Source organism: Hyla sarda, chromosome 9, assembly GCF_029499605.1.
Source record: "Hyla sarda isolate aHylSar1 chromosome 9, aHylSar1.hap1, whole genome shotgun sequence".
Lineage (NCBI taxonomy): Eukaryota > Metazoa > Chordata > Amphibia > Anura > Hylidae > Hyla > Hyla sarda.
In genome coordinates this window covers 45,091,092-45,114,328 of record NC_079197.1, presented here as the reverse complement: position 1 = coordinate 45,114,328, position 23,237 = coordinate 45,091,092, and the positions used below count along the sequence as shown (strand labels likewise).

At 44.6% G+C, this 23,237-nt stretch overlaps 1 protein-coding gene across 1 annotated transcript in view; it reads right to left on the bottom strand.

The window, feature by feature from the left end:
- Positions 1-6,780: 6,780 nt before the first annotated feature.
- The window catches only part of LOC130290292 (60S ribosomal protein L36a-like), a 196,798-nt gene continuing 180,341 nt past the window's right edge, over positions 6,781-23,237 (bottom strand). Inside the window, exons 2-4 of the mRNA XM_056537701.1 lie at positions 10,047-10,114; positions 7,742-7,864; positions 6,781-6,845 (exon numbers count right to left, since the gene is read on the bottom strand). Of these exons, the coding sequence (XP_056393676.1) occupies positions 6,825-6,845; positions 7,742-7,864; positions 10,047-10,114 (212 nt within the window). The 3' untranslated portion in view covers positions 6,781-6,824. The remainder of the gene's footprint in view (positions 6,846-7,741; positions 7,865-10,046; positions 10,115-23,237) is intronic.

Genomic DNA, 23,237 nt, shown 5'->3' with positions numbered 1-23,237 from the left:
TGTACTATATTGCGGATAGCATGAAAGTCATCACTATGTTGGGTCACAAATGTAATTGGATGATGTCTTTGTATCACCACATCATCATCGCTGGTGGGGCAAGACTGTCTCCTCCCACCAGACAGAAGTTTTGGGCGATCACGGTCGCGGGCAATATTTATCGCCCGTTGGATGTGTCGATCGTGGTAGCCCCTTGAACTCAAACGGGATGAGATAACTCCGATCTCACGATCAAAGTCCTCCTGTCTAGAACAATTACGTCTGGCACGTATCATCTCCCCCACGGGTAAATTCTTGGTCACGTGGGCGGGATGACACGAATCAGCTCGTAGGATGGAATTCACATTAGTCTCCTTTCTATATGTGGACGTCGCAATCTTTCTGGTAATAATATCACCAGTCAAGTACAGGTCCAGGAAGGAGACAGTGGGGACATGAGATGACACAGTATATTTCAAGTTGAGAGCGTTGTCATTTAAATAATCTGAAAATGGTTCCACGGCCGCCACATCCGAATCCCATATGAATTTGAGGTCGTCGATGTAGCGGCCGTAAAATAAAATAGATGAAGAGTAAGGATTGCTGGGGGCGAAGATAATCTCCCTCTCCCACCAACACATGTAAATGTTGGCGAGAGAGGGGGAGAACTTCGCCCCCATCGACGCTCCAGTTGTTTGCAGGAAAAAATGCTGGTCAAATTTGAAAAAATTGTGTGTTAGTAGAAACTCTACCACTAAGATAACATATTCGCATAAATCAGCAGAATATTGCGAATATGTTTTCAAAAACCAGTCCAATGCAGGTTTGACTAATGTGTGAGGTATAACTGAATAAAGGGAAGTGACATCAGCAGTTATCCATATATAATTATCTTGCCAAGTTATATCCTCACACATAGTCAAAATGTGTCCGGTGTCTTTAATATAACCCGGAATTTGACCGATCAGTGGTTGTAGCAGATTATCCGAGCAATCTCGGATGTTCCCTTCTACATATTAGGCTTAACAATTCAGTTCTCTATAGTTTATAGTCCTCTCGTCCTCTTAGTTGGTATCTTCCTCAGTTCTATATCTACCACAACATATGTTCTCTAATTCAATATTATAAATGTATCATATCCAATAATATGTGGTTTTGTGACATATAGACTTTGGATTAGTGGCCCTCACTTTTTCCTCCCATTATGTTTTTCTATAGAATCTAAACATCCTTTCATGGATTGTCCCACACCCGTTCATACCGATTGTTAGCATCTACATTTAAATTAATATCAGCTTATAAATTTTTCTGTATTTACCTTTTTCGGATGTGGGCCAAATCCATGGGACTAGTTTTTAATTAATTCATACATTTTTAAGTATTCTTACCAGCCTATTTGTGTCAAGTCCCTCCTTTTTTCTAATACACTAACATTACTTATAAGCATTTGGTGACTTGGCTTAATGTTTCATTAGTGCTGGTATTGGTTCTATACTGTGTCCAGCATTGATAAACTTGAGCACATAAAGGGTGTGACTGACAATGTATATTACTGTGTAATTTTAAGTCATTGATTTATTATTATGTTTCTTACACTAGTTTGTCATTCTTTATCCCTAGGAATTTTGATTGTATTTTGGTCTGTCTGTGATATTTCACAGTTAGTTTTTACTTGTGATCTACATTTTTTATTGTGTTCTTCTTTGTCTAGTGTGAACACAGGCGTCAGTCTGGTCCTTGTGTATGGATATGCGCCGCCCTGGTCCATTCAGGTGTTTTCACCTGGTGGGGGAGGGCGGGGCTGCCCATTATAAGGGCCAGATGGATCCGAGTACACCTTGGTATGACTAAGGCGACTAAGGCTGCTGAAACGCGTCACTCTACTCCATGATCCGTGTTGCTGTTTGCTGTGTGAATCTACAATAAATATCATCTTGCATCGTGCTTTTGTGCTGGACATTTCTCTACCTTTCATTTTGATATGATGGTATTTTTTTTTTACATTTATGTCATTTACCATTTCTATATAGTTATATTTTAGTAGTTCAGACAATTACACATGCAGAGACACCAAGTACACTGCTCAAAAAAATAAAGGAAACACTAAGATTAACACATCTTAGATCTGAATGAACTAATCGTATGAAATACTTTAGTCATATGGAGTCTGGATATGGAGTCACACTCAAAATCAAAGATGAAAACCAGACTACAGGCTGATCCAACTTTAATGTAATCTCCTTAAAGGAAATCTGTCATCAGAATCACCCGCACTAAACCTGTTACACAGGCTTGTAGTGCGGGTGATCCTGATTAAAACGCTCCTTACCTGGTTAAAAATGGTTCAGCGCTTCTTAAGATATCTTTATTTTTAGTTTTCTGTTATTCCCTGGCTTGGGACTCAGTGGGAGGTGTTATCATCTCGGACTCGGCCACACGTCATTCTAGCTGGGCGGAGCTGCCGCCCGGCTCATGAATATTCATGAACTTATCCTCCTGGTCTAATTCTTCTTTCTCGCTCTGGTGTGGAGGGCCGCACATGCGCGGCGTTCCGTACACCCGGAAGCGACGTTCTCCCCCCGGCTTCACTCAAGCTGTGGCCCTATACAAGTAAGAAGACGGGCTGCATAAGTGAAAAGCCGGGGGTGGGAGGAAGGGAGGGATGGAGGGTGTATTTATTCACAAACAGACCGAGAAAGAAGAATTAGACCAGGAGGATAAGTTCATGAATATTCATGAGCCGGGCGGCAGCTCCGCCCAGCTAGAATGACGTGTGGCCGAGTCCCAGATGATAATACCTCCCACTGAGTCCCAAGCCAGGGAATAACGGAAAACTAAAAATATAGATATCTTAAGAAGCGCTGAACCATTTTTAACCAGGTAAGGAGCATTTTAATCAGGATCACCCGCACTACAAGCATGTGTAACAGGTTTAGTGCGGGTGATTCTGATGACAGATTTCCTTTAAGTCAAAATGAGGCTCAGTAGTGTGTGTGGGGCCTCCACGTGCCCATATGACCTCACTACAATGCCTGGGCATGCTCCTGATGAGGTGGACTCCTGGACAGTCTGTGGTGTAATGTGGCATTGGTGGATGGAGTGAGACATGATGTCCCAGATGTGCCCACAGCATCAATACCTTCCTCTTGCAGGAACTGCTGACACACTCCAGCCACATGAGGTCTAGCATTGTCTTGTATTAGGAGGAACCCAAGGCCAACCGCACCAGCATATAGTCTCACAAGGGGTCTGAGGATCTCATCTCGGTACCTAATGGCGGTCAGGCTACCGCTGGCAAGCACATGGAGGGCTGTGCGGCCCCCCCAAAGAAATGCCACCCCACACCATTACTGACCCACCGCCAACCAGTCATGCTGAAGGATGTTGCAGGCAGCAGAATGTTCTCCACGGCTTCTCCAGACTATCACATGTGCTCAGTGTGAATCTTTCACCTGTGAAGCACACTGGGCACCAGTGGTGAATTTGCCAATGTTTGTGTTCTCTGGCAAATGCCAAACGTCCTGCAAGGTGTTAGGTTGTAAGCACAACCCCCACCTCCATTTGTATGCACATTTGTGGCCTGCTGGAGGTCATTTTGCAGGGCTCTGACAGTGCTCCTCCTTGCACAAAGGCAGAGGTAGCGGTCCGGCTGCTTTGGTGTTGCCCTCCTACGGCCTCCTCCACGTCTCCTGATGTACTGACCTGTCTCCTGGTAGCACCTCCATGCTCTGCACACTACGCTGACAGACACAGCAAGCCTTCTTGCCACAGCTCGCATTGATGTTCCAACCTGGATGAGCTGCACTACCTGAGCCACTTGTGTGGGTTGTAGACTCCGTCTAATGTTACCACTAGAGTGAAAGCACCGCCAGCATTCAAAGGGGACCAAAACATCAGCCAGGAAGCATAGGAACTGGAAAGTGGTCTGTGGTCACCACCTGCAGAACAACTTCTTTATTGGGGGGTTTCTTGCTAATTGCCTATAATTTCCACATGCACAACAGCATGTGAAATTGATTGTCAGTGTTTCCTGAGTGGACAGTGTGATTTCACAGAAGTGTGATTGACTCGGAGATAAATTGTGTTTAAGTGTTCACTTGAATTTTTGAGCAGTTTATGTTTTCATTTTTTTTTTTTATAGAAAAAGGGGGGCGATTTGAACTTAAATATTGAAGGGGTTAATAGGTGTCTTTCACACCTTAGTCCCCTTAAGGGATTTTTTTTTTTTTTTTTTTGAGGAATCGGATTCCTCATACAGCTCAATGCAGTTTTATTGAACTCCATTGATCTGTGTGCTCTGCACTCCATTGATAAAGCCTAGTCCAGCCAGGTTTCATCACAGAGCCATCAACACCAGGGATGCAGAGGTAAGCCCTCCAACTACCTCCACTAAAATCTTGTCGGAAAACCTTCACAACAGTGGATGTTAAAGGGGTACTCCCATGGAAAAAAAAAAATTTCAGTCAACTGGTGCCAGAAAGTTAAACAGATTTGGAACACAGAGCTCTCTGCTGACATCTGTCCATTTTAGGAACTGTTCAGAGCAGCATATGTTTGCTATGGAGATGTTCTTAAATTGGACAGAGATGTCAGCAGAGAGCTCTGTGTTCCAAAAAGAAAACCATTTCCTCTGTATTATTCAGCAGCTAATAAGTACTGGAAGGATTAAGATTTTTTAATAGAAGTAATTTACAAATCTGTTTAACTTTCTGGCACCAGTTGATAAAAAAAAAAAAAAAAAAAAATTACGTTTTCCATGGGAGTACTCCCTTTAACCCCTTAAGGACGCAGCCCTTTTTCACCTTAAGGACTGAGCCCTTTTTGGCAATTCTGACCACCGTCACTTTACGAATTAATAATGCAAAAACGCTTTTACCGAATATTCTGATTCTGAGATTGTTTTCTCGTGACATATTCTACTTTATTTTGGTGGTAAATTTTCGGCGTTACTTGCATCCTTTTTTGGTGAAAAATCCCAACATTTCATGAAAATTTTAAAAATTTAGCATTTTTCTAACTTTGAAGCTCTCTACTTGTAAGGAAAATGGATATTCACAATAAATTAAATTTTTATTCACAAATACAATATGTCCACTTTATGTTTGCATCATAAAATGGACATATTTTTGCTTTTTGAAAAAATCTGAGGGCTTCAAAGTGGAGCAGCAATTTTCAAAAAATTCATGAAAATTGCTAAATCTGAAGGGACAGATGTTACAGAACTACAACTCCCAGCATGCCTGGGCAGTCCAGGCATGCTGAGAGTTGTAGTTTGGCAACATCTGGAGGGCTACCGTTTGGGCACCACTTTAACAGTGGTCTCCAAACTGTGACCCTCCAGATGTTGCAAAACTACAACTCCCAGCATGCCCAGACAGCTTTTGGCTGTATGGGCATGCTGGAAGTTGCAGTTTGGCCTTCCTAGTGGTTGCCACAGTAAAGATAGTTTTACTTTCACTTTCAATTTCCCCCCACCGTCGCTTCCCTACCTGATCCAGTATCCAGCAAAGATCCGGGGTCCCCAGGCATCTTCTCCTGCAGATACCGGCCTCCATCTTCTTCCCACGATCCCCTCGACATCCATGGGTGGGCAGAACGGGGTGCTCTGCCATTGGTCAGAATCAGTTCTGACCAATGGCAGGGTATAGGAGGAGATCGCAGCTCTGCAACCTCACTCCTAGCCCTCAAGATGATCGAGGCTAGGAGTGATCAGAGACCCGATCAGCAGGGGAATAGCAGAAAATTGCATGTCTGAATTGACATGCGATTTTCTGCGATCGCCGACATGGGGGGGGGGGGGTGTCTCAGGACCCACCTAAGCGATGTGCCGGGGTGCCAGCTGAATGATTCCAGCAGGCATCCCGATCCGGTCCCCAACTGACTAGTGGGACCGGAATTCCCACGGGCGTATCCATACGCCCTCAGTCCTTAAGGACTCTGGATGCAGGGCGTATGCATAAGCCCGGCATCCTGAACAGGTTAATATCGTGCTGAGTCCAGTGCTGAAACACTTATCCCCTATCCTAATGATCGGGGATAAGTTTCAGATTGCCGGGGTCCAACCTCTTGGGGCCCCCCGTGATCCCCTGTACGGGGCCCCGGCTTGCTGGCCAGATAGCGATGTCGACCAAAGCACGAAACGGCGGGCAACATGCCCCCTCAATACATTGCTATGGCAGAGCCAGAGATCGCCGAAGGCAGCACTCCGGCTCTGCCAGAGTTGTATTGAGGGGCGTGTCAGCCACCACTTTGTGCGGTGGTCAACACGCCCTTTACCGCAGGCTGTCGGGGCCCTGTACAGGAGATCGCGGGGGCCCCAGCGGTCAGACTCCCCGGCGATCTGAAACTCATCCCCGATCATTAGGATATCCAATGGATATCTCCTTTTAAGATAAGATTTCTAACAAGCTTGCATGTGTGAAAGTCAAACAAACAACAAAAAACGTAGTCTCAAATGGCTGGAGGTGCTCAACCCCAAATGTGTGAAAGTCAGGAGAGTCATTCCAGGTGCCCGTCTGAGAGAATACACGTGCCATATTTTGCTGCATGTTTTCCTACCCATTGTAGTCAAAGCAAAATACACCGCAGCAAATGCACAGCAAGATACAGCATGTGTGACCCTACCCTAAAAACAAAACAAAAACTAAACTTATGCCAGCCTATGGCCTACCTACCATCTTTTTCTCCAGCTTACCCATCAACCACCAATTTTATATAGTTAGTGTTGCCATTATTATTGTAGTATTTGTTCCTAGACTGATGTTACGAAATACCAAAAGAAAGATTTCACACCTTTAAATGTTTGTTGTGACAAAATTTTATTTCAAGCCGTCTACAGGTAGAGTTTAAAACTGGATGACTTGTCCCTGAAAAAGAAAAAAAAAGGAATTTAGCTAAATGTAAGGTCAGAGACAATACTTAAACAGAAAACATTAGGAAATAAAGTTTAAAGGGAACCAAAATTAAATCAGGAAACCAAGTAATGTAATACTATAAACTGAACCTTGCTAACAGTATGAGAAACAAAGGTTGTCACATGGACAGTCTTAACTTGCAGCATCTGATAGATCTAAAAGACATGCAGTCTAATCTGGACCTCCTGTTGGGGGTCCCCTTTATTATAGTCAAGTCATTGCTATAATAAATAGAGCACACGTCTGTTTTTGCATCATGACTCAGACTTACTGACAGTTCACCCACACTAAACCCAATATACCGGGTTATAATGTGGGTGATCTGCTTAAAAAAAGAGGGGATACTTACATTAATCGCTGTAGCAAAATTATGCCTGTACTTCTATTCCTATGTGCGATTGAGGTGGGGAGCTGACATGCCGAGCTCTCCTTCACCCTCAATATTCACTGCCTATGATGAATATGCAAACAACTTCAATGGCCTGCTGGGGGTGAGTGCTCTGCTCTCTAAGCAGAGTACAGACTCCGCTGTCTCACAGGTGTAATGAGGCAGCGGCACATGTGCTCTGCTCCAAGTGCTCCCCCATGGCAGGCTCTGCACAGCAGCGCAAAAGGAAAATGGAAAAAAAAGGGCATAACTCTGCAACTACAGTGATTAAAGTGACCCTCTTTTTAAAGCTGTTCACTCGCACTATAACCCAGTATATATAGGGCGAGTACTTCCATGTGTCAAAACAGTATAATCTAGTTTATTAATATAAATATGCAAAAACTACAGGATTTCAGGTAACATTTCTGCCTTTGTCATCATATGTGTAGATTCACTACAGAAACTATACACAACCCACCTTTCTCTTCTTGTCTCCACCAAGCTCAAAGTGCTTACATCTCTTAATGGCCAACATCCTCTTGGAGCGACAGTTAGAGTCCACACACTCCAATCTTAGCACAATCTTCTTGGTGGTTTTCGCCTATAGAACCAAAAGCAGAGTTTAGTGTAAATTGTTTTTACGTGTTCACATTCATATTTAATACTAAACCGGGACGCATTTATGTAATTTTTCTTAAAAATACATAAATTAATATTCAGTGCTAGATATGTTGAAGTTCCACAAAATAAAGGGACTAACATGTTCTAGTTTGAGATGCAAAGGTTAGACTGTTACACCCCCCCCCCCACCCCCCCGTAACCAATGTAATTTGTGACAAAGAATGTAGATGACAGATGCACATAGCCTTAAAAGAGCACCCCTTAGTCCTCCAGACAAGTCTATAGTAAGGCAAGTTTACTATGTGCATGTTTCTATTCTAGGACTATATTACAGCCTTGATTCCCATCCTGACCACAGGTCTAATTACCATAACTGGTAGGTTCCCACAAAGCGGTCAGTGGAGGTCATCAGACCCATTGAAGGGCTAAAGGATAAGGTCACACTACAGAATCTCAACCTGATTCAGTTTGCAGAAGTAGCCACTAAAATCCATTGGCGCTAAGAGCGTGCGGACTTGCGCCATCACCATTAATGTCAATGCAGTCCACACAGAAATCCACCCAAATAATAAACATGTTATTTTATTGGTCAGAAAATTCTGCATTCACAGCAATGTTGGATTTATGAAGAGGAATTTCACATTGAGTCTAGTTTGAACATACTTGCAAGTCATATGCCCAAAGAAATGCACAGCTCTGTGTGAAACTTGTTTAAAATCATTGAATTCCCGCTCCAAAAAAAGTGTCAACTGGTAGGGACACGATGGCTATCTGATGACCGGGTCCTCTAACCACTTTACGACATCCACCTGTAGTAACCTAGATCATTTAAAGGCCGACCTTGCTTCCCATGATTAAATGTGATAGCAGTCCAGAGACTAGTAAAAGCCCCTGGGCCTCCATGTTAGGCTGGGTTCACATCATGTTTTTACTAATACAGGCCCGCATACGGCTGGGGGAGCTAAAACCTTGCGCTCCCGTATCCCTGCCGTATGCCGCCCTTTTGTAATTCATATCAATGTGCTGACTGGCGTGAAGCGCTGACTCCAGATGGCTCATTTTAGCCCTGTATGCGTTTTTCCCACCGCACCTAAAATCGTAGACAACCACGGTTTGAGGTTTGGTGGAAAACCGCTTACGGGGCAAAAATTTGCCATCCGGAGTCAGCGCTTCACGCCGGTCGGCTCATTGAAATGAATTACAAAAGGGTGGCATAAGGCTGAGATACGGGAGCGCAAGGTTTTAGCTCCCCCAGCCGTATGCTGGCCTGTATTGGTAAAAACGTAATGTGAACCCAGCCTTATACAGTTAGGGGAAGCTGTATTAGGCATACATGCTCCTCAGTGTACAACATACCACCTGACACAATTTAAAGTTAGTGCAGTGTGACATCCCTGTTGAATCTTCATAGGACGGGCTTCCTCCCACCTACGCTGAGGCTCCTATGCTGCAGAATAGAGCTCTGGAGATCTATTTGTTAGCTACTGAAGGTGTGACACCATCATGACAGCTGGAGTTCCGAGGAATACACAAAGTAACATACGGCCATGTTGACAGCATAATTTCCGTGCTGGATTCTGCATTGGAATCCACCACGGAGATTCCACGGAGATTCCACGGTACCCGAGTTCCCTCAAATTTAACAGGATTCTGCTGATCTGTGCACACGGCTGAATTTTCGTGCCAGATGTCTCTGGTACGAAATAAAAATTTTCCGTGTCCGCACGTTCATTCTTTGTGTTGAATCCACATGGGATGTATAGCAGTCTATGAGGTGGCGCTCTCCTGTGTGAGCCTAGCACCAACATATTATGCTGACACCCTGCAGTGTCCGCAGAGATTCTCTGTGTGGACATTCCGTAGTGTGAACAAAGTCTAACTGTATTCTCAATGGCCATGTGACTGCCATGTAAAACATACAGCCAGAATGAGTGGATCGTCTTTACCTTCTTTAGGAGCAGCACTTTGCTCTCTGAATTTAAAATCGCAAAACTGTCCTGAGCTTTATTAACCACACACAATAGTTGCTACTGAAGTTGTTCCAAGATAAAGACATCATTCGAGAAGAAAGAGTGGGATTCCTTTGACTCTTATACTGAAGGCAGCTTTAGCAAAGTTACATTTCCAAACAAAAAGACACCTATAAGCATTTAAATAGTCACCTTTTTCCGGAAAATAGGCTTGGTCTGTCCACCATAACCACTTTGTTTGCGGTCATATCGCCTCTTTCCTAATAGAGAGAAAAATGTTAGTTATTCAACCAAGCAAGAACAAACAAAATGAGGATAAAAAAAAAAAAAAAAAATCCTATAACATTAACTCCTTAACCCCTTAAGGACCAAGGGTTTTTCCGTTTTTGCACTTTCGTTTTTTCCTCCTTAGCTTTAAAAAATCATAACCCTTTCAATTTTGCACCTAAAAATCCATATGATGGCTTATTTTTTGCACCACCAATTCTACTTTGTAATGGCGTCAGTCATTTTACCCAAAAATCTACGGCGAAACGGAAAAAAAATCATTGTGCGACAAAATTGAAAAAAAAAAACGCCATTTTGTAAATTTTGGGGGCTTCTTTTTCTACACAGTACATTTTTCGGTAAAAATGACACATTCTCTTTATTCTGTAGGTCCATACGATTAAAGTGATACCCTACTTATATCGGTTTGATTTTGTCGGACTTCTGAAAAAAATCATAACTACATGCAGGAAAATTTATACGTTTAAAATTGTCATCTTCTGACCCCTATAATTTTATTATTTTATTTTACCGCATATGGGGCGGTATGAGGGCTCATTTTCTGCACCTTGATCTGAAGTTTTTAGCGGTACCCTTTTTGTATTGATGTGACTTGTTCATCACTTTTTATTCATTTTTTCATGATATAAAAAGTGACCAAAAAGACACTATTTTGGACTTTGGAATTTTTTTGCGCATACGCCATTGACCGTGTGGTTTAATTAACTATATATTTTTATAAATCGGACATTTCCGCACGTGGCGATACTACATATGTTTATTTTTATTTTTATTTACACTGTTTTATTTTTTTAAATGGGAAAAGGGGGGTGATTCAAAGTTTTAATAGGGGAGGTGTTAAATGATCTTTATTCACTTTTTTTTTCACTTTTCTTTTTGCAATGTTATAGCTCCCACAGGGACCTATAACACTGCACACACTGATCTTTTACATTGATCACTGGTTTCTCATAGAAAACCAGTGATCGATGATTCTGCTGCTTGACTGCTCATGCCTGGATCTCAGGCACTGAGCAGTCATTCGGCGATTGGACACCAGGAGGCAAGGTAGGAGACCCTCCTCGTGTCTAACAGCTGTTCGGGACGCCGCGGCAATCCCGAACAGCTCCCTGAGCTAACCGGCATGGTTTCACTTTTACTTTAGATGCAGCGTTCAACTTTGAACGCCGTGTCTAAAGGGTTAATAGCGCGTGGCACCGTGATCAATGCCGCGCTCTTAGCCACGGGTCCCGGCGGTTGGTAGAGGCCGGGCCCGACCCACTATGACGTTGTGGCCCCGCGTTATAGAAAGGGAAAGGACTGTTTTTACTTTGTCTCAACTTCACGCACCAGGACGTACATTTACGTCCTGCACAAGACCACGAGCATTGGAGCAGTGCTTGCGTCATGCACATGTCATTTTTTAGTGTGAAAACAAAAAACTTTCCAAAATTTGCTAAATTGTGGGTCTCATTAAAATTTCCTCCCTAAAAAATTTTTGGGGGGTTTGCAGTACATTTTAGGGAGAAATGGGAGGTGTCATTAAAAAGTACAATTAGTCACACAAAAAACAAGCCCTTATATGGGTCTGTAGAATTAAATATAAAAAAGTTATGGATTTAAGAAGGCAAGGTGGAAAAACCAAAATGAAAAAAAAGTTGTCCTGGTCCTTAACCCTTAAGGACAAGGATTTTACCCTGTTTTTTTTACTGTGATTTGTCTCAAATTTCCTTTTATGTCACTTTTTGCAACAAACAATTGCGCCAAATGGTTTAGAACAAAATCACTGATTTCACTTTGTTAGTCGTGATTTCAGTTACAATCATTCTTTGGTCTAGAATTAATTAATTGCGACTTTTCGATTTGGCGCAAGTTTAGGCTCAAATACCTTCATTTAGGCGCAAATCTACACCATGAAAAAAGTGACAGAGAAAATAGCTACAACAATAGAATGTCCCAAAGTCAGATTTACTGCCTGGAATTCTGGGGTCTGCGCCTTTTGTAAGGCTGCATTTGTGCCAAAATTACGACAATTGATAATTTTGGCGCAAATATGCTCCATTTGACGCTAAAAAAACATACATAAAATCACACATTGCTACACCATTATTGATACATGTCCCCCATAGTGTTTTGCCACTTTCGATTTTTCCTCCTTACCTTAAAAATCATAACCCTTTCAATTTTGCACCTAAAAATCCATATGATGGCTTATTTTTTGCGCCACCAATTCTACTTTGTAATGACAGCCATTTTACCCAAAAATCGATGGCGAAATGGAAAAAATAATTAATTGTGCGACAAAATGGAAGAAAAAACTCCATTTTGTAAATTTTGGGGGCTTCTGTTTCTACGCAGTACATTTTTCATTACAAATGACACCTTATCTTTATTCTGAAGGTCAATACGATTAAAATGATACCCTACTTATGTAGGTTTGATTTTTTATTGATTTGGGAAAAAAACTACATGCAGGAAAACTTATATGTTTAAAACTGTCCTCTTCTGACCCCTATAACTTTTTTAATGTTTCCATGTATGGGGCAGTATGAGGGCTTATTTTTTGTGCTGTGATCTGAAGTTTTTATTGGTACCATTTTTGTTTTGATCAGACTTTTTGATCGCTTTTTATTCAATTTTTATGTTATAAAAATCAATTTTGGACTTTGGAATTTTTTTTGCGCGTACGCCATTGAATGTGCAGTTTAACAATATATTTTTATAGTTCAGTCATTTACGCAAGTGGCGATACCACATATGTATTTTTATACACAGTTTTTTATGGGAAAGGGGGTGATTCAAACTTTTATTAGAGAATGAGTTAAATTATCTTTTTTCCCTTTTTTTGCAGTGTTATAGCTCCCATAGCTATAACACTGCACACACTGATCTTTTACAGAGATCACTGCAAAGCAATAGCTTTGCATTGATCAGTGTTATTGGCGGTTGAGGTAGGTTCAGACTACGGAATCTCCAGGCAGAAAATTTCGGAGATTCCGAGTGCGGCCAGCGCCGGCTGAATCAGTCGGCGCTAGGACCGCGTGGACACTGCAGTCTCCAATAGACTGCAATGTGTTCCACGCGAATTTCCACCTGAAGAAAGAGCACCGCCTTTCTTCAGGCAGAAATTTCCAAGCGGATTGTCTGTTCACAAATTCCGCTCACAAATTCCAAAGTGTGAATTTGTGAACGGAAAATCATTCACTACACTATACATTTTAGAAAGCGGAATTTCTGCCTGCAATTTCAAAGCAAAATTGCAGGTGGAAATTCCGTAGTCTGAACCTAGCCTTAGACGTGGCGTTCAACTTTGATCGCTGCGTTGAAGAGTTAATGCCAAACATCTGCCAGAACGGCAATCTCCGGCATTAGCCATGGGTCCTGGCTGCTGATAGCAGCCGGGACTGTGCGGGTATGATGCAAGCTCTGCTCCTGAGCTCGCTTCATAACCCTCCCGTGCCACAGCAACGGGTATACCTGTCGTTCTGAGGCAAGGGGTTAAGGTGAAAATGGGCTTGGTCCTTAACCTCTTAAGGACCCAGCCATTTTACACCTTAGACCCGGCCATTTTTTGAACATCTGACCACTGTCACTTTAAACATTAATAACTCTGGAATGTTTTTAGTTATCATTCTGATTCAGAGATAGTTTTTTCGTGACATATTCTACTTTAACATAGTGGTAAAAAAAAAATTGTAACTTGCATCCTTTCTTGGTGAAAAATTTGAAAATTTTATGAAAAATTTGAAAATTTTGCATTTTTCTAACTTTGAAGCTCTCTGTTTGTAAGGAAAATGGATATTCAAAATATTTTTTTTTTCACATATACAATATGTCTACTTTATGTTTGCATCATAAAATTGACAAGTTTTTACTTTTGGAAGACTCCAGAGGGCTTCAAAGTTCAGCATCAATTTTCCAATTTTTCACAAAATTTCCAAACTCACTATTTTTCAGGGACCAGTTCAGGTTTGAAGTGGATTTGAAGGGTCTTCATCTTAGAAATACCCCACAAATGACCCCATTATAAAAACTGCACCCCCCAAAGTATTCAAAATGATATTTGGTCAGCCTTTTAACCCTTTAGGTGTTTCACAGGAATAGCAGGAAAGTGAAGGAGAAAATTCACAATCTTAATTTTTTACACTCGCATGTTCTTGTAGACCCAATTTTTGAATTTTTACGAGGGGTAAAAGGAGAAAATCTATACTTATATTTGTAGCCCAATTTCTCTCGAGTAAGCACATACCTCATATGTCTATGTAAAGTGTTCGGTGGGCGCAGTAGAGGGCTCAGAAGGGAAGGAGCAACAAGGGGATTTTGGAGAGTAAGTTTTTCTGAAATGGTTTTTGGGGGCATGTTGCATTTAGGAAGCCCCTATGGTGCCAGAACAGAAAAAAAAAAACCACATGCCATACCATTTTGGAAACAAGACCCCTTGAGGAACGTAACAAGGAATTAAGTGAGCCTTAATACCCCACATGTGTTTCACGACTTTTGCATATGTAAAAAAATAAAATAAAATTTCACTAAAATGTGTGTTTCCCCCCAAATTTCACATTTTTGCAAGGGTTAATAGCAGAAAATACCCCCCAAAATTTGTAACCCCATCTCTTCTGAGTATGGAGGTACCCCATAAGTTGACCTGAAGTGCACTACGGGCGAACTACAATGCTCGGAAGAGAAGGAGTCATATTTGGCTTTTTGAGAGCAAATTTTGCTTGGGGGGCATGTCCCATATAGGAAGCCCCTATGGTGCCAGGACAGCAAAAAATACCCACATGGCATACCATTTTGGAAACTAGACCCCTTGAGGAATGTAACAAGGAATAAAGTGAGCCTTAATACCCCACACGGGTTTCACGACTTTTGCATACGTAAAAAAAAAAAAAAAATTCATTAAAATGGGTTTCCCCCCAAATTTCACTTTTTTGCAAGGGTTAATAGCAAAAAATACCCCCCAAAATTTGTAACCCCATCTCTTCTGAGTATGGAGGTATGCCATAAGTTGACCTGAAGTGCACTACGCGCGAACTACAATGCTCAGAAGAGAAGGAGTCATATTTGGCTTTTTGAGAGCAAATTTTGCTCGGGGGGATGTCGCATTTAGGAAGCCCCTATGGTGCCAGGACAGCAAAATAAACCTGACATGGCATACCATTTTGGAAACTAGACCCCTTGAGGAACGTAACAAGGGGTACAGTGAGCATTTACCCCCACTGGTGTCTGTCAGAACTTTGGAACAGTGGTCTGTACAACATTTTTAATTTGCACAGCCCACTGTTCCAAAGATCTGTCAGACACCAGTGGGGTGTAAATTCTCACTGCACCCCTCATTACATTCCATGAGGGGTGTAGTTTCCAAAATGGGGTCACATGTTGGGTTTTGTTTTTTTTGCGTTTGTCAAAACCGCTGTAACAATCAGCCACCTCTGTGCAAATCACCTCAAATGTACATGGTGCACTCTCCCTTCTGGGCCTTGTTGTGCGCCCCCAGAGCACTTTGCGCCCACATATGGGGTATATCCGTAGTCGGGAGAAATTGCATTACAAATTTTGGGGGGCTTTTTTCCCCCTTTAACTCTTGTCAAAATGAATAGTATAGGGCAACACCAGCATGTTAGTGTAAAAAAAATTTTTTTATTACACTAACATGCTGGTGTAGACCCCAACTTCACATTTTCATAAGGGGTGAAAGGAGAAAAAGCCCCCCAAAATTTGTTAGGCAATTTCTTCCGAGTACGGCAATACCCCATATGCGGCCCTAAACTGTTGCCTTGAAATATGACAGGGCTCCAAAGTGAGAGCGCCATGCGCATTTGAGGCCTGAATTAGGGATTTGCATAGGGGTGGACATAGGGGTATTCTATGCCAGTGATTCCCAAACAGGGTGCCTCCAGCTGTTGCAAAACTCCCAGCATGCTTGGACAGTCAACGGCTGTCCAGCAATACTGGGAGTTGTTTTGCAACAGCTGGAGGCTCCACTTTGGAAACAGTGGCGTACCAGACGTTTTTCATTTTTATTGGGGAGGGGGGCTGTGTAGGGGTATGTGTATATGTAGTGTTTTTTACTTTTTATTTTATTTTGTGTTAGTGTAGTGTAGTGTTTTTAGGGTACAGTCACACGGGCGGGGGGTTACAGCGAGTTTGAGCTGCCGCGCAAAATTTGCTGCATCGCAAACTTGCAGCCTGATACTCACTGTAAGCCCCTGCCCATGTGAATGTACCCTGTACATTCACAGGGGGGACCTCCAGCTGTTGCAAAACTACAACTCCCAGCATGCACAGTCTATCAGTGCATGCTGGTAGTTATAGTTTTGCAACAGCTGGAGGCACACGGGTTGGGAAACACTGAGTTAGCAAACAGACAATGTTTCCCAACCAGTGTGCTTCCAGTTGTTGCAAAACCACAACTCTCAGCATTCTCAGGCATGCTCGGAGTAGTAGTTCGGCAACATCTTTAGAGCCAGATGTTGCCGAACTACAACTCCCAGCATGCTTGGAGTTGTAGTTTTGCAACATCTGGAGGACTACAGTTTGCAGACCACTAATACAGTGGTTCTCAATCTGTGCCCTTCCAGATGTTGCAAAACTACAACTCCCAGTATGCCCTTACTGTCCAGGCATGCTGGGAGTTGTAGTTCTGCAACATCTGAAGGGCCAGATGTTACAGAACTACAACTCCCAGCATGCCTGGACAGTAAGGGCATGCTGAGGATGTGTAGTTTTGCAACATCTGGAAGGGCACAGTGGTCTCCAAACTGTGGACCTCCAGATGTTGCAAAACTGCAATTCCCAGCATGCCCAGACGCCAAGGGCTGTCTGGGCATGCTGGGAGTTGTAGTTTACAGGGTCCCATTACAGCAATGCATATCGCTTTACGGCGACGTGCATTGCTGTAAAGGGCCCGACCGCGGCTGAAGATCTACTCACCTGTCGCCGCCGCCGCCATCTTCCTCGCCGGGATCCGGGTCTTCAGGGACGAGGTAAGTACCGGGGCCGGTCCCCAGCACTCCCCCGTCCCCCGCCGCGTCCTCCGGTCTTCCTCCCGTCCTCTCCGGACTTTCAGGGGCCGGGCAGGACGGGAGGAAGTAACCGCCCCCCCTCCTGCGATTGGTCGGTTAACTAACCGACAGATCGCAGGGGATCGGAGGAGGTGGCAGGCTTGCCACCTCGCTCCTATTCTTTAGCATGGTCCTGGCTGTCTGTGACAGCCGGGATCATGCGAAATTACCGGGCGGTCGGGTCCCAGAGACCCGATCAGCCCGGTATCGCCGCAGATCGCAAGGGCGATTTCCCTTGCGATTTGCGGCGATCGCCGACATGGGGGGGCTACATGGCCCCCCTCGGCGTTTGCCCTGGATGCCTGCTGAAGGATTTCAGCAGGCATCCAGTTCCGATCTCTGCCCGGCGCGCGGCAGAGACCGGAAAACGCCAGGGCGTATGGATACTTAAGGCCCAGGGTGTGAGGGCGTATCCATACGCCCTGGGTCCTTAAGAGGTTAAGGGGTTAATGACCAGGCCTAAATTTTCAAATCTGGCTGAGTCTCTAAGTGGTAATACCTCTGACATGCTTTTAATTAGCATCTCGATTCTGAGATCGTTTTTTTCATATTGCACTTTTCGTATAATAAAGTCTGAAGAAATATATGGTGCCATTCACATTCTTTGCTATCACGTATTGGATTTTTACCGCACTTTACACTTCTGAAGAGAGCACCACCTACCAGACGTGTTTTTGGTCCCCCATGAAGTACCAGGAATCCCATGCATCCACATTATAGGTAGTGCCGGTCAGCTGTTTCTCTGAACTTTCTCATATTGTACTTTATATTAGTGGTAAGTCTTTGTTAATTCATGCAGCATTTTTTGAGAAACTCAAAAATAGTGAATTGGAAAATTTCTGTCTTTTTTACATTTTTTTATGGAATTCACTGTATGGTAAAAATAATGTTATTTTATTCTATGGGTCAGTATGATTAGGGAGATACCCAATTTATATAGCTTTTTATACTCTCAACAAAATCCTCCCCCCCTTTTTGTGTTATGTTCTGACAGCCATAACTATTTTTTGACCAACCGCATTGTGTGAGGGCTTATTTTTTTTAGGAACAAGCTGTACTTTATATTGATACCATTTTTGTGATTAATGCTATCTTTTGACCTTTTTTATTGCACTTTTTTGACCAAAATTTGTGGTTTTTGCAGGTTTCTCTTTTACAGTGTTCACCGTGCGGGATAAATATCATTATCATTTTATTATGTATAGATTTGGGCATTTTTTGTTGGGGGTTATATAAGGTTTTATTGGGAAAGAGGGTTTTATTTTTTTCACACTATTTTAAAACCTTTTATTTTTTCACTTTTTATAGGTTATACTATACTGCAGTACATCTGTACTGCAGCACAGTATAACTGTTAGTACTACACTGACTAAAAGGCTGGACCTCAGGCTGCCGTACTAGGCAGACAGAAGGCCATCAGCTGGCCTCCTGCTGCCATGGCAACCAACGGGATCCTGCGATCGCATTGGTCAACCACAGATTCAATGATCAGAACTAATCACGGCATCAATTATGTTAATGCTACCGAGACGGCTCGATCCTCATCAGCAGCTGCAGCGGGACCCTGGCTGTGATCGATAGGCAAGTTCCTCCGGCGATCTCCTGCAGCACATTGCGCTGAGCATGATATCGCCAGGATGTATGCATACGTCCTAGGGTGGGAAGGGGTTAAATGCCATCTGTGGCCCAAAATCAACTTATTCCCTATGCGCAGGATAGGTGATAAGTGTTTGATCCCGTGCAGGAGTCGTGCAGCGTGATATTGCGGCCGACACGCCTCTTCCATGTAGTTCTATTGGAGAGGTGGAGGCAGCGTTTGTGCCTCCCCCATAGAACTGTATGGGGAGGGGTCGTACCGTTCACTTCTCTAGGCCGACACTAAGCGCATTAGGCGCTCACTGAGTGCTTATGTGGGGGCCCTGTTCAGGAGATTGTAGGGGTCCCAGCAGTTGGACCCCCCACAACTGAACACTTATTCCCTATCCTGCAGTTGTCCTTTAAGTAAAAATATCCATCCATGCATTTCTGTGGTGTACCTCTTTTAATGTGCTAAAATAAAGAAAGATGATTTCTCGTGAATAAAATTGCTAAAATCTCTACTTTCTTTGCAAGTATAAGACTAAGGGTGGGTTCACACTGCAGAATCTCCGCTCGCTGAATTATGCGAGGGGAGATTCCGTCTGGCGGCCGCCGAAAATACTTTGGCGCAAGGGCCACGGGGCACTGAGCGGTCACCATTGACGGCTGAGCCATCACCATTGACGGCTATGCAGTGCTTGCAGAACAGTTTCAGCGGCGGAATTGTCTGCCACTGAAATTCCGCAGTGTGAATGGGTCTTGCGCAGACCCATTCACACTAATGTTAAGTTCCAGGGCTGTGGAGTTGGTAGATAAATGTTCCGACTCCACAGTTTTTTGTACTTCCGACTCCAACTCCTCTGTATTAATATGCGAATGTATTTATAAACACTTACAGTTGAATCCAAGAAGCTGTTCCACCAAGTTCTTCTAAGCTCTTCTAGCAGAGAGAGGTAGTTGGACAGAAGCTGCTGCCTTCTCCTTTTTGTGTGCTGCTCTGCTGCTGAAGATAGGGAGGATCCAGGAAGGGGCATTTATTATAAAACATGATTTCCCTAGTAGAATCCCATAGCCATGTTTAAAGTTTAAGCTAACAATCGGAGTTTACAAGTTTTTATAGCCTTAGCTGAATGGCAGCAGTTTTTCCAATGGTTTACAGCTTCAGTCTTGAACTATTGACCCTCCATTCCTTTTACTTATTCAAGTGTCTCTAGTCCTGCAAAAAACATATTTACTTAATCCCTTATCAGTGAGAGGCTAGGTTACCCATGGGTTCCCTGTAACAGCAGAACACAACTGTTACGCCGAGCGCTCCGGGTCCCCGCTCCTCCCCGGAGCGCTCGCTTCACTCCCTCCGCTGCAGCGCTCCGGTCACGTCCTCTGACCCGGGGCGCTGCGATCCTGCTGCCAGCCGGGATGCGATTCGCGATGCGGGTAGCGCCCGCTCGCGATGCGCACCCCGGCTCCCCTACCTGACTCGCTCCCCGTCTGTTCTGTCCCGGCGCGCGCGGCCCCGCTCCCTAGGGCGCGCGCGCGCCGGGTCTCTGCGATTTAAAGGGCCACTGCGCCGCTGATTGGCGCAGTGGTTCCAATTAGGGTTTTCACCTGTGCACTTCCCTATATTACCTCACTTCCCTTGCACTCCCTTGCCGGATCTTGTTGCCTTAGTGCCAGTGAAAGCGTTCCTTGTGTGTTCCTTGCCAGTGTTTCCAGACCTTCTGCCGTTGCCCCTGACTACGATCCTTGCTGCCTGCCCCGACCTTCTGCTACGTCCGACCTTGCTTCTGCCTACTCCCTTGTACCGCGCCTATCTTCAGCAGCCAGAGAGGTGAGCCGTTGCTAGTGGATACGACCTGGTCACTACCGCCGCAGCAAGACCATCCCGCTTTGCGGCGGGCTCTGGTGAAAACCAGTAGTGGCTTAGAACCGGTCCACTAGCACGGTCCACGCCAATCCCTCTCTGGCACAGAGGGTCCACTACCTGCCAGCCGGCATCGTGACAGTAGATCCGGCCATGGATCCCGCTGAAGTTCCTCTGCCAGTTGTCGCTGACCTCACCACGGTGGTCGCCCAGCAGTCACAACAGATAGCGCAACAAGGCCAACAGCTGTCTCAACTGACCGTTATGCTACAACAGTTACTACCACAGCTTCAGCAATCATCTCCTCCGCCAGCTCCTGCACCTCCTCCGCAGCGAGTGGCCGCTCCTGGGATACGCTTATCCTTGCCGGATAAATTTGATGGGGACTCTAAGTTTTGCCGTGGCTTTCTTTCCCAATGTTCCCTGCATCTGGAGATGATGTCGGACCTGTTTCCCACTGAAAGGTCTAAGGTGGCTTTCGTAGTCAGTCTTCTGTCCGGAAAAGCCCTGTCATGGGCCACACCGCTCTGGGACCGCAATGACCCCGTCACTGCCTCTGTACACTCCTTCTTCTCGGAAATCCGAAGTGTCTTTGAGGAACCTGCCCGAGCCTCTTCTGCTGAGACTGCCCTGTTGAACCTGGTCCAGGGTAATTCTTCCGTTGGCGAGTATGCCGTACAATTCCGTACACTTGCTTCAGAATTGTCCTGGAATAATGAGGCCCTCTGCGCGACCTTCAAAAAAGGCCTATCCAGCAACATTAAAGATGTTCTGGCCGCACGAGAAATTCCTGCTAATCTACATGAACTTATTCACCTAGCCACTCGCATTGACATGCGTTTTTCTGAAAGGCGTCAGGAACTCCGCCAAGATATGGACTCTGTTCGCACGAGGCGTTTCGTCTCCTCGGCTCCTCTCTCCTCTGGTCCCCTGCAATCTGTTCCTGTGCCTCCCGCCGTGGAGGCTATGCAGGTCGACCGGTCTCGCCTGACACCTCAAGAGAGGACACGACGCCGTATGGAGAACCTCTGCCTGTACTGTGCTAGTACCGAACACTTCCTGAGGGATTGTCCTATCCGTCCTCCCCGCCTGGAAAGACGTACGCTGACTCCGCACAAAGGTGAGACAGTCCTTGATGTCTACTCTGCTTCTCCACGTCTTACTGTGCCTGTGCGGATGTCTGCCTCTGCCTTCTCCTTCTCTACAGTGGCCTTCTTGGACTCTGGATCTGCAGGAAATTTTATTTTGGCCTCTCTCGTCAACAGGTTCAACATCCCAGTGACCAGTCTCGCCAGACCCCTCTACATCAATTGTGTAAATAATGAAAGATTGGACTGTACCATACGTTTCCGCACGGAGCCCCTTCTTATGAGCATCGGATCTCATCATGAGAGGATTGAACTTTTGGTCCTCCCCAATTGCACCTCGGAGATTCTCCTTGGACTTCCCTGGCTTCAACTTCATTCCCCAACCCTGGATTGGTCCACTGGGGAGATCAAGAGTTGGGGGTCCTCTTGTTCCAAGAACTGTCTAAAACCGGTTCCCAGTAACCCTTGCCGTAACTCTGTGGTTCCTCCAGTAACCGGTCTCCCTAAGGCCTATATGGACTTCGCGGATGTTTTCTGCAAAAAACAAGCTGAGACTCTACCTCCTCACAGGCCTTATGATTGCCCTATCGACCTCCTCCCGGGTACTACTCCACCCCGGGGCAGAATTTATCCTCTCTCTGCCCCAGAGACTCTTGCCATGTCCGAATACGTCCAGGAGAATCTAAAAAAGGGCTTTATCCGTAAATCCTCCTCTCCTGCCGGAGCCGGATTTTTCTTTGTGTCCAAAAAAGATGGCTCCCTACGTCCTTGCATTGACTACCGCGGTCTTAATAAAATCACGGTTAAGAACCGCTACCCCTTACCCCTCATCTCTGAACTCTTTGATCGCCTCCAAGGTGCCCACATCTTCACTAAATTAGACTTAAGAGGCGCCTATAACCTCATCCGCATCAGAGAGGGGGACGAGTGGAAAACGGCATTTAACACCAGAGATGGACACTTTGAGTATCTGGTCATGCCCTTTGGACTGTGCAATGCCCCTGCCGTCTTCCAAGACTTTGTCAATGAAATTTTTCGTGATCTGTTATACTCCTGTGTTGTGGTATATCTGGACGATATCCTAATTTTTTCTGCCAATCTAGAAGAACACCGCCAGCATGTCCGTATGGTTCTTCAGAGACTTCGTGACAACCAACTCTATGCCAAAATTGAGAAATGTCTGTTTGAATGCCAATCTCTTCCTTTTCTAGGATATTTGGTCTCTGGCCAGGGACTACAGATGGATCCAGACAAACTCTCTGCCGTCTTAAATTGGCCACGCCCCTCCGGACTCCGTGCTATCCAACGCTTTTTGGGGTTCGCCAATTATTACAGGCAATTTATTCCACATTTTTCTACCATTGTGGCTCCTATCGTGGCTTTAACCAAAAAAAATGCTGATCCCAAGTCCTGGCCTCCTCAAGCAGAAGACTCCTTTAAACGACTCAAGTCTGCCTTTTCTTCGGCTCCCGTGCTCTCCAGACCTGACCCTTCCAAACCCTTCCTATTGGAGGTTGATGCCTCC